At 38.6% G+C, this 11,761-nt stretch overlaps 1 protein-coding gene across 1 annotated transcript; it reads left to right on the top strand.

Annotated features, from left to right (window-relative positions):
- Positions 1 to 236: 236 nt before the first annotated feature.
- On the top strand, positions 237 to 11,015 carry shisa4 (shisa family member 4). The gene is made up of 5 exons (XM_086118517.1): positions 237 to 497; positions 2,190 to 2,367; positions 4,905 to 5,041; positions 5,128 to 5,319; positions 7,052 to 11,015. Exons 1-5 carry the CDS (start codon positions 398 to 400, stop codon positions 7,090 to 7,092), a joined length of 648 nt encoding a protein of 215 aa, XP_085974643.1. The 5' UTR covers positions 237 to 397; the 3' UTR covers positions 7,093 to 11,015.
- Positions 11,016 to 11,761: the final 746 nt, after the last annotated feature.

The following is an 11,761-nucleotide window of genomic DNA, read 5'->3' as shown; positions in this document are numbered from 1 at the left end:
AAAAACAAGGTTTGAATGAGATCAATTGTGAAACCCAAACTGGATGTATGTCAAACCGACATATTACTCAAACATAAGGTTTGTGCTTGATTTACATTGATAATGACTCCCTTATAGTTTTACTCGATTTCTACAACGTTTTTATTTAAACAGATGGCGTTCTGGGGTGAAAACGCATTTGTATCACAAAACATCGGTAATTCCGACATTTTCTGGCGAACCTTTGAAAGCACCGCCATCATCCGAGCCGGGGTTGAACGACGTCACAGTGTGTTAGTGTGTCATTTTCGACGATAAACCACCGTTTGCCGAAACGCCTTGTTTTTCCTCTCAAGCTTGAATAATGTGTGACAACAACAGTTAGTCATCTGGTCATTTTTTTGGATACGGGACGAGAATGGCGTTTCACACGGGTACGAGCGCATCAGTGGTACTGTCGACGACAATGACTGCCGTTGTGTTGGCGATGCTAGCCGTTGTCCTTTGCTCCAGTCCTGGTAAGACTTTGGTGTTAATCCCTTGTTATGCGGGGCGCACCGCTTGTTAACTGCTCATGGCCAATGGTTGACCTTGGCTAATGAACGTTACCCGTTTCGTTATGTTTTATTTCGGGCTATTTGAATCGTTTATTCGCGCGCGAATCGTTGGTGTCTTTTCAAGGTTTTTTTTAAAAATCATAACTGCTATACTGTTTATTGGCAGTGAAAACACCGTGCATAATTAAGTAAGCCATATAGTTTACAATGAAAACATTTTTTTCTTTTCCTTGCTGTAGGAATTTAACATCCGAGTACTTTATTAACTCACCGACGCAAATGAATGGACATTATGGACATTTCCGCATTTGGTCTACGCAGGTGTGCTAACTTCCGGTCGGTATTCTCACGCATGGCGAGGTCATCAAATCTTTTTTAAATACAGTACTCTCAGTCTGTTGAAATGACGTCAAGTTACCCTAAAAGACGTATTACCTTTTTATTTTCTCCAGTTATGCAAGTGTTGGGAAGCAACCAAAGCACCATACTGTATCTCATTTAACATGCTCAATGACAGGGCACAAAAAATCCCCACAAAATAGAATACAAAGTCTTTATGTCGTGTTTTATGGCGCAGATGCAAAAAAAATGAGGTTATGAAAACACAAAAGTCAACTAATAAAAATAATAATAATCACGAGCATTTACTACTTACTGCAGGAAGAGGATAAATGTCTTCAGAGTGAGCCATCCTGTGCTGTCTTAAACTGAAGACCCTCTGCTCTTTGTCATGACTGAAGTTGCACACATGACAATCGGGGATTTAATTTAATTTTAATGACTTGTACCTGTCAGTTGAGTTTTCCGATGGGGTTGAATGATTTTGAAAATAAATCATTGCAATGATCCAACCAGACACCCGCAATATTGCGATTAAGATTCAATATGTATTTTTTACTGATATATTTTTAAACAAACATGAGCAAGATATTTATCTATATTATCCCAAGCAATATCAGATTTACTGCGCATAAATGTTTTGGTTTGCTAGGTTTCAAATCGCCTCCTGTGCGATTTGAAAATTGCATTGTACTACATTGCAATGTCAATTTGAATGTACTTCTTTACTATCAGTGAAGGGAATAAAATAAAAATTTCATTTAAATGTAGTGTTTTACATGAACAATGGCCCGAGGCCACTACTTGACTGTGTCGGGGCACCATTTTTCAGATGCTTGCCTCCCTGGGCTAGTGCATATTTTTTACATAAATACTGTTAAAATCAATACTTGTCAATACTTGAGATTTAATCAATTAAATTGATCAAATATCTTTGATCTTATTTACTGCTCTAAAAAAAAAAGTGCATGTCAAGTCAGTCCACAAGGTATAGCTTGAACAAGATATGAAGCCCCAAAAAAATGTCAAATGTTAAATAGTTAGATTTTATTCTGAAAAACATGGGAAAAGAAGTAACTACAGCAAAGTAATATTTTCTTGAAGCCTTAGATAAGGGGCCAGTGCCAGTTCTGGCAGTGCCACCAGAACATGGCTCATGGTGGCCCAACAGGATCACCACCCAAATAAGACTTCATGTTTTATCCTGTTTTAAGGCCGTATAAGCAACTGTTCTCGGTATGCTGGAAGGCAGTTCTGCGCGAACATAAATTGAATACCTCTTCCCTAATGTTGCATTTGCATCTTTGTTTGCAGTTGGAGCCAATGAGGACTGCCTGTGGTACGTGGATAAGAACGGCACGTGGCATAACGGCTTCGACTGCCCACTCATCACCTTCTGCTGCGGAAACTGTCATCGCCGCTACTGTTGCCTGGACGCCTTCAAGATGATTACGGAGCGCGAACAGAAGCGCTGCATGCTCTTCCAGTTCAGGTTGGTATGGCCCTTCGTTTAATGAACCACCAGAGTCGAACCGTGAATCGCTTGTCTCATTTTCCATCCATCCATTTTTTAATCCGCTTATCCTCACGAGAGTCGCGGGCGTGCTGGAGCCTATCCCAGCTGCCTTCGGGCAGTAGGCGGTGTACACCCTGAACTGGTTGTCAGCCAATCACGGGGCACACAGACAAACAAACTCACGATCACACCTAGGGACAATTTGGAATGCCCAATCAACCTGCCATGCATGTGGGCAATGTGGGAGGCAACCCACGCAGGCACGGGGAGAACATGCAAACTCCACACAGGAGCGCTGAGGCCAACATGCTAACCAGTCGAACACCGTGCCGCCTTGTCTCATTTTGTAAACATAAATATAGGATATCTGGCACACATGTCCTGTTTAACAGAATGGAAGCTTACTAACTACCACAAGAAACTAACAGCAGTCTATAGCTTCACTCATTGTCCATCAATGTTCTGAAGTGCTTGTTGTCGTGTTTGCTGGTTATCTCAAGCCTGTCCCTCCTGACTTTGGGTGGGTGAGAAAGGAAAAGAAACACTTACAGTTTTGTATTTGATTGGTTTATATTTGGGCCTTGTATTGCTTTTTATACAAATGTAGTATTTACTGCATTATGACCTGACTATTGTGCTAGTGTAGGTAAGTGATATCCTCCAGCGTGTTCTGACGTACAGTACATGCAAATTTGGGTTAGGTCGCTGCCTGATGAGTGATGTCATAATCCGAGTCGATCCTTTCAGCCTGGCTGCAATGAGGTCTTGCGACATGAGCTGATGGGATAGTTTTGCAGAAATTTACCTCAAACTGCAACTAAAATTGTTTCACAAGAATAGGAGTAGGTCCCTCAATAATTAGGAGAGCTTGACAGTAAATGTCGCCAAGTGAACAATTTAGGCAAAGCAACTCAAGTCAAAGCTTGTTTGCATGCTGTCAGTACAAAATCATCTTCATTATGTAACAGTGAATTTAATCTCTTTGGGATGAGCTCTCTTGTGGATATAATTAAAAAAAAACAATCACTCTGAGCCTTACGAGTCACTTTTTTTTATACCATTTTTAGCGGTCATTTTGTTGCTAAATATTAACCATTGTACGGTAATCCCCCGCTATTTGCTGGAAATTACAGTAAAACAGTCAAACCCACACACATATGACTCACAACAGAAGAGGAACAGAGCCTTGCCGCAAATAGTGAAAAACTGCAAATATTTTATGTCTCTTGTTTCTTATCGCCTATTTTCTTCGTTTGAACTAGAAATACAGCACAAAACAGTTTAGCATTTCAAAGTCATTTTACATTGTTCTTGAAAATAAATGCCTTACAGACCAAATACGCGTTTACAGTACACGCATACTGTTTTTTGTTAACAATCCAAGCTTAATTTAACCTCCCCAATATAGAAAGCCCGAAAGTCGTGATGTATCACTTCATCATACTTCCTTGACCCGGGCTGCAACTCTCAAATATTTTTAGAATCCATTATTTTTAGTGAGTATCCCCTTTGATTCATCGAGTAGTCAGTTAAAATATCATGATTAAATTATTCAACACAAGAATGTGTGGCTTCAAGGGGCAGGAATTACTTGTGTCCATTTAGGATTGCCAGCTTTACTATAGTGGTGACTTTGATCGAGTATGACTTTAAGAGTAGACGCCTGCCCTGGTGAGTTACAAGGTGTCAGCAAATGAGTATAGTGTTGACTGGAGAGTGACTCGGCGTGAGTTGTGGCTATCGGCAGCTGGTGTATGAATGTGCTTATTTTCTTTCCATTTGTTCAATAATGCGATTGAAAGTGCACCGGCGTGGCTGTGTCAATCAATAACTACTTGCAGGGAATTAAGTCACGCTTCCAGCAAACCCTGTTGGACTGTAATGAAATAGCTAATATTAGAGCTCTCGGACTTACACCCAAAGTCAATGTTTGCTATTCGTTTAAACACGAACAAGTCCCAAATCAACTTCAATGGGTTCGAAAAAGGGTTGTCACAAACAAATCTTTTTGATATCTCTTAAACTGTCGATTACTCTGGGAATCCCCGCTCCTTACTCCATACCTCGAGTGTGCCAAACTTGATGTTTGAACATTATACTAACTTCAAAGAACATTTTAACCCTGTTTTTTTATATATTTTCTGTAGTCCTTCATGAAAGCAGATGTTTTTTTTCAATGTAAGATATTTGCCACCATTTGCAAACATCTGCTTTTACTTTAGACAACAATCACTTTTGCAGATGTCCTGTTTTTCAATACGGGGATGGATATTAAAACATGCTTTTTTAAATCCAATTTAACAATTCACTGACAAAAGAAGTGACAGATTGATTATTAAAAATAATCGTTGGTTGCTGCCCTTGATTTTTTTTTTTCAGTGAAGAGCTTGTAAGAGCTTCCATAGGAAAAACACGAATAGGTGAACCGCGAATATGCAGAGTGACGACAGCATATTGTTTCATTTGTGCATTGTACTGCATTGTGTTAATCCGCGTCGTTTGGCTCCTATCAGTCCGACTACATTAGCTGGCATCGCCTCATCCATCCTGCTCTTCGTGGCCATCATCGCCACCATGGTATGCTGCTTCATGTGTTCCTGCTGTTATCTCTACCAGAGAAGGCTGCAGCGGGGCAGGACTCCTTATGACAGTAAGTTTTCCTTTTTATTTTAAACTGGTCCACCTGAAAGTCGTAGTCGTCCCTCATGCCGCAATGCGAACGTCTTTGTCCCCCAGCCCAGCAGATCCCAATGGCGAGCTACCCCGTTGAGCCACTCTACGACGCCTACGGAAAACCACTCGGGCCGTCCGAGTATCCGCATGCGGGCTATGCTATGGCGCCCCAGTACCCGGGCGTGCCTTCGCAGTACCCCGTGATGCAGCCTGGACATTATCCTCCTCCCCATATGGATCCTGCATACAGCCAAGGTAATCACCACATTGTAATCGGTGCATTTACTCAATGTAGGCGCAGCTCCTCATATCAATGTGGGCGCATCCAACTTGGCGGTGCAACCACATTGCTGAAGACATCATCTCCACATAACACAAGATCCTCTCTAATAATACTTGCCATGCCCTTCAATGTTTACAACAAGCGCTCCATCTCCACATTGCGCTTAATCTGCCTTGGTAAAGTGGTCGTTTGACGCAAAAGTCGTACCATTCTGAGAACAAAGTTATAATTTTAATGCAGAAAAGCGCCGTAATATTACAAGAATAAAGTTGTGCTTTGATCTAGGAAAAAGTTATGATGTCATGAAAATATTGTGATTTTATGGAAATTTAGTTGAGATATTATGAGAATACAGTGTTTGATATTACACCATGTGTGTAATTTTACAACATGAAGCTATATATATATATTTTTGGGTAAATAAAGTATGAATAATCTGTGACAGGTTAAATTTTACATGGAGAAAAAGCGTCAATTTATGGTGTTAAATGGACAGTTGTAGTAATTTTAAGTGACTGAAGAATTACAGTTTTAAGTGAAATAAGGCATATTCTGAATCTATTTTAATTTTTTGTGAAATGTCATAATATTTGATATGAAATAAGTCGGAATATGATGAGAATAAACTAAAATTGATTTCTTTTTGTAGATTTACAACATGAACTATTTTTTTTTCTTTCATGAAAAATATTTTTCCCCTTAAAAAAGGTTAATTTTCAAGAAAAAGACAGTAAGAAAAGGAAAATCTGTTTACAGGAGAGGTGTTTCACATTTTTTACTCTTTCTCGCTCGAAATGAAATGGAAATGTTATTACATAAACGTAATAATCATTGAAGGAAATGGGTACCATCATAAATATCCTCTATAGGATGTAGGGCTGCAGTAAATTTATTTATCATTTTAATAATCCATTCATCTGTCAATAATTTTTTCTCGGAGTTGGATTTAAAAGAAAACCAATTTTTAATTTACCCCAAAACGGGACAGCATTTCAAATTGACAGTGCAGAAAAAGCACAATCATAAACTGCTATGATTTTATCACTGGTTTGGCCTTTAACATGTCAGAAAATAGGCAATCATGTTGATCATGGAGTCCAAACAATTTGCAAAAGTCTTATTTGATTAATCACAGTCTGCATTTGTGTGAGACTAAAGAAATCTCCTGCAGATAGGTGGAAATCCTGAGGATTTGTTCATTTTTAAATAAATGTCTTAAAACAATTTGCGGCGGCCCGGTAGTCCAGTGGTTAGCACGTCGACTTCACAGTGCAGAGGTACCGGGTTCAATTCCAGCTCCGGCCTCCCTGTGTGGAGTTTGCGTGTTCTACCCGGGCCTGCGTGGGTTTTCTCCGGGTGCTCCGGTTTCCTCCCACATTCCAAAAACGTGCATGGCAGGCTGATTGAACACACTAAATTGTCCCTAGGGGTGAGTATGAGCGCGCATGGTTGTTCGTCTCTGTGTGCCCTGCGATTGGCTGGCAACCGGTTCAGGGTGTCCCCCGCCTACTGCCCGAAGACGGCTGGGATAGGCTCCAGCACCCCCCGCGACCCTAGTGAGGATTAAGCGGTTCGGAAAATGGATAGATGGAAAACAATTTGCTAAATAATTGTCCAATAATTTGAGAATGGATGACCTGTCCATTGATTATTGCGCCGCTATGTTGTGAATGCCTGACCGTAAATGTTTTCTCTGTTTTTCAGCTCCTCCACCGTACTCTCCTCCGCAGTATCCTGGTCACTGATCAGATAAACACACACACACGCACACACACACATTTATTGAAAGTGGTTGGTGACAGCGAAGGGAGAAAGGGGACTGTTGAAAAAAAAAGAAAAGACATCTCGCACACACACCTCAACAAAAAATGCTTTAGTGTTCATTCAGCATAAAGATAAAAATTCTATAATATATTAGTTTTTTGAAGTCTAACAACATTTCCACTTGTGTCCTCCCTTTTGCAAATTGCATGTGTTTGCACAGTGTGTGGTCAGCCGTTGAAAAGACTCTTTCTTTGACCGTTAACCCGCCGCGGTTTGACTTTCCTATTGTTAAATGGTTTTGGTAAACCAAAGTCGCCCAGAAGATGGGAAAGTGCATCCAAATATTTGACAGGCTGAAATGTTTGGATGACTTGGACACCGCTACTGGGATCACAGGGTATGTACATTGTGACATTCCATCGTTTGGTTGTTTTTGGTTTTTTCATTCTATTATCCTTTCCCCAAATACATTTTGACGCTTGCTGTCAAGTAGTGTAAATGTGACATGAGGCAACACACTAGCTCATCTCTGTGACTGATCCACAAATATGATTTCATGATGTCTGTCATTTAAGAGTAATGGCTTTGTACAAAGCAGTTTTCAAGTGCCCTGCTGAAAAGAAAAATTTGGAAAAAACGTTTTTTTCATGAGAACTAAGTATTAATATTATGGGAAACGTTTTTAAAAAAGAACAAGACAAATGTTGGTCCAAGTGAAAGTCAGGGAGGGATGAAGTCAGAAATGTTACTAGAAATCACAAGTTTATTTTTTGTTTGTAAAGATGTCGTCAAAAGAGCAAAGATGTAGTAATAATAGAATACCATAAATATATAATAAAAAAATTACTATTATGAGTAAAAGTTGCCATTGAACTGGAAGAAGTATTTTTTCAGAAAATAATAAGAACAAAGTTGCCAGATTACAAGTTAGTCACATTACAACGAGCAAAGCCATTAAAAAAAAACCTCACAATTTAACTTTAAAATCTAGCGTTTTACGAATGAAAAAGTGATCACAAGATTAAACTGTAATATGAAAACATTGTCATTTTAATGGGAATAGTCATAATGCCACATTTTTGCGGAAACAAAGACAACGAAGTTGGAACATGAGGGAAAAAAAATTCTCACACTGTTCATTTTAGAGCCAAACTATAAAACGACGGAAATTGATATATTTCTTCAATACTTTCTGTAGTTCTATTTTACAGAGCAGAAAGTTAAGCATTTTACAATGAACCAAATGACCAAAGAATGGTCATTCACATGATTAAAAAAAAGTTGTAAGATTATATAATATAAAATATTATGAGTTGATTTTTACCAAAATGTAGTACAAGCAAAGTTTCAACACGATGATAAAAGTGTCATTTTACAACTAGCAAAGTGATGACAGAAGTCACAATTCGATATGAAGAAAAGTTATGAGGAAAAGTTGTACAATTACAAAAAAGGTCAATTTTCATATGGTAGGAAAAAATGTTCCAAAAGAATACGTTGTCATTTTACCTAAATACATTAAGCACAAGTTTGTTATTTTACAAAGGAAAAAATATAATGAAGTTGAAGGAAAGATGTAATTTAACATGGGAGATATGATGTGATTATATTAGAATCAATTCGTAACTATTCCAGGAGAAAAAAAGCAAAGCATTTTATGACCAATTTCACTTGAAGTCGTCATTTCACGTTCATTTTTGCTGGAAAATCTGTCTTCTTTCACAACTGTCATTATCTTAACATGAATAAAAATTCTAATTTAATGAGAATTTTTTTTTAATATTCGAAGAAGTTGTGATTTCACAAGAACAGGTCATAATATTTATGAATAAAAACGAGAATAAAGTGAGATCTTTACTCTCTGGGGGGGGAGAAAAACATGCTAACTTTCCCAGACCAAAGTAACAAAATGTGAAGTTATGACTTTAGAAGTGCTGTTTTCTTTCCAGTGTGGCGCTGCTATTGTCGGTACGTATGCCATTGTCGCTGCTTGAAATACCGAATGCTTACATTGAATTCTCTCATTAGTCGAAGCACTGCATTGTTTTTCATTTGTCGGTCAAAGTTTTTCTATTAGTTGCACCTTGACCAGCGTCAGCATGCTACCTACTTCCTTTCTTTTCTCCTTCCCAAAATGAAGTAGAGCTGCATTTGCATTGAAGTCAAAGTTGGATGCGCTAGCTTGACGTCCGTGTTGAATATTTGTTGCAATGATTGTTGGTGTAACATATCAAGTCTGGGTCGTTGCTGCTCAGTTACGCTGCTTTGAATTTTTCAACTGGACACACAACATTCCGCCTCACCATTGCCCTGAATCTAACACTGGATTTACGCTGCAAGGGTCAAGTGACACATGGGCAACCAAAAAATACACCCCACTAGCATTGTACATGAACGGTGGGACGCCATTAAACTCAACTTAGAGCAGTGGTTCTTAACCTTCTTAAAGGTACCGAACCCAACCAGTTAATATGCACGTTCACCGAACCCTTCAATAGTGAAAAATAAAAATGGGATTTTTTTTTTACTTCAAGACATTAAAAAAAACGCATTTATTAAAAACAGAAAAAAAGTGAATACAATTTCAAGAGATAAGTATGCTTTTTTTTTTCAATTGTACGACGTACTATCACGACAGTCACACATTGACTACTAAGCAAACTAAATCTCTCACAGCACTGATTGGACAAGCAATGTCGTGTGATCATCTGCAGCCAGTGATGGCCAAGCGGGCGCGTCATAACTAATTGACATGTTGAGTCGGGCGTGTCTTACCCTCCATGGCAGAGGCTCCGTCGAACCCCTGAGACCGATTCACTGAACCCCTAGGGTTTGATCGAACCCAAGTTAAGAACCACTGACTTAGAGTATTTGCACAAAACTACACAGGCTATTAGCAGCCGCGTTGCAAGAGAAGCAAAAAACACACTTGGACTTTTGACTGAACGAAGTGCGTTTAACACCAACAAAACAGGACATCTGGAACACAACTACTGTTCAATGGCCAAGTTTTTGTGAGCATACAAGAAAAGATGAATTTCATTTCGGGAGAGAAGCAGCGTGCTGACAGGAGTTTGAATGTGATTGGTTTACTCTGAATACAGAGGCAATATGAGGGTGTGCACACTGGTGTGACCGTAGTACTTCAGTTGTTGTGTTTTTACTTTCCCTCTCGAAATTATTTTGTTTTTAATGGTGGTGAACGTCTTGAAGCTGTTATTATTATTTATTTTTGTTGTTGTCAATCACATAACCCAGGCACTTGAAGAGGGGTGTGGAGACTTTTTCGACCCACTGTAGGCATTTAATCGGAATTGAGCACTTGGCTCTGCAGTGTAAATCCATTTTAAAGGGGTCATACATCAAAGTCCATATTTTATAATCCCACTCCTCATCTGTTTTGTGGTTTTTTAACATGATTGTTTTTGAAAATGATACTCTAACAATACTCTGGCTTTCCAATGTCATGAAATTGACCTCTAGTAGCTCATTTTTAGGCAATCGGATCAATTCTTGTCATAATGTGAAGGGGGGAAAAAAAATCTCAAAGGTTTATAGCCTTACGTTTCTTTGACAAACTGCAGTTTTTCTCTCTCATTCTCACCGCCGCTCATGTGGTTGATCTTTGATTTGTATTTTAGCCGGTGAGAGCAAACTTATGTCCAGAGTTACTGAGCCATTGTAAAGCACACTGGAAATGTTTGAACGCTTTAACCTGTACTCCACTTAGGAATTCCTCAGTGTCTTTTAGTTGTTGTTTTTTTTGTTTGTTTGTTTTAACCTTGATCGCGTGTGTCTTATAAAACTTGTTGGGAAATAACTAAAATGGAAGCTATGACATTGTAATATATAACATGAGTGAAGAATTTATTTCTAATGACATAAAGTTTAACTTTGGAATGTATGTCGTCTGTGTCCTTTTTTATTCTAATGATTTTTACTTGCCACTAGTGCTTACTTAGAAGATATATTTAAGGGCCAGTGTGTTGTGCTCTTTAGCAGCTTCAAGTGGCCACGTTGCAAATGGCAGCGAATCAAATGTCCACTTCCACTTTCCATCGATGGAGAAAAGAACGTTTGAATATTACATGTGCAACCATTTCAGGGTGTCCCCCACCTGCTTCCCGAAGACAGCTGAGATAGGCCCCATGCACGCCGGCGACCCTTGTGAGGATAAGCGGATAAAAAAAACAAAAAACAGATGGATGGCTGGATGACATGTTACTGTACATTTACTTTACATTTAAAAATATCTGCATTTATGAAGTTTAACTCATCTTGATCGTAAAGAGGAAAAGTCATTTGAGTCATCTCTATGAGCAGGAAATGTAGGTATATATATGGTGTATATATATTTTTAATTCCAGTAAAAAGCATTTCAGGAATAAAATGGTAATATATGTGCAGTATGCAATTTATTTATTTATTTTTCTAAAGTTAACTTTAAAGGTAACGTTTAGCATGACCGAGTCATTTTGCTGAACAAACTTGTAGTTTTACAATAAAGCAACATGTCAAGTCACTTGGAATTAAGCAAAAATTGGGATATGAACTGTTCAATTCTTTTCATTCGAAATAATTGTGAATGCTCTGATAAACTATCGTCCTATTTGTCTTCATAAACAAACACATTAGACTTTTTGGAGGTTG

The sequence above is a fragment of the Hippocampus guttulatus genome, chromosome 8, assembly GCF_054856545.1.
Source record: "Hippocampus guttulatus isolate MCC_2025c chromosome 8, RoL_Hgut_1.0, whole genome shotgun sequence".
NCBI lineage: Eukaryota > Metazoa > Chordata > Actinopteri > Syngnathiformes > Syngnathidae > Hippocampus > Hippocampus guttulatus.
This window is presented reverse-complemented; position numbering and strand designations above follow the sequence as displayed.

Coding starts and splice junctions, on each gene's coding strand:
- shisa4 (XM_086118517.1), top strand. CDS start 398: ATGGCGTTTCACACGGGTACGAGCGCATCAGTGGTACTGTCGACGACA. Junction 2,368..4,904: donor TGCATGCTCTTCCAGTTCAG/GTTGGTATGGCC, acceptor GGCTCCTATCAG/TCCGACTACATTAGCTGGCA. Junction 5,042..5,127: donor GGGCAGGACTCCTTATGACA/GTAAGTTTTCCT, acceptor TTTGTCCCCCAG/CCCAGCAGATCCCAATGGCG.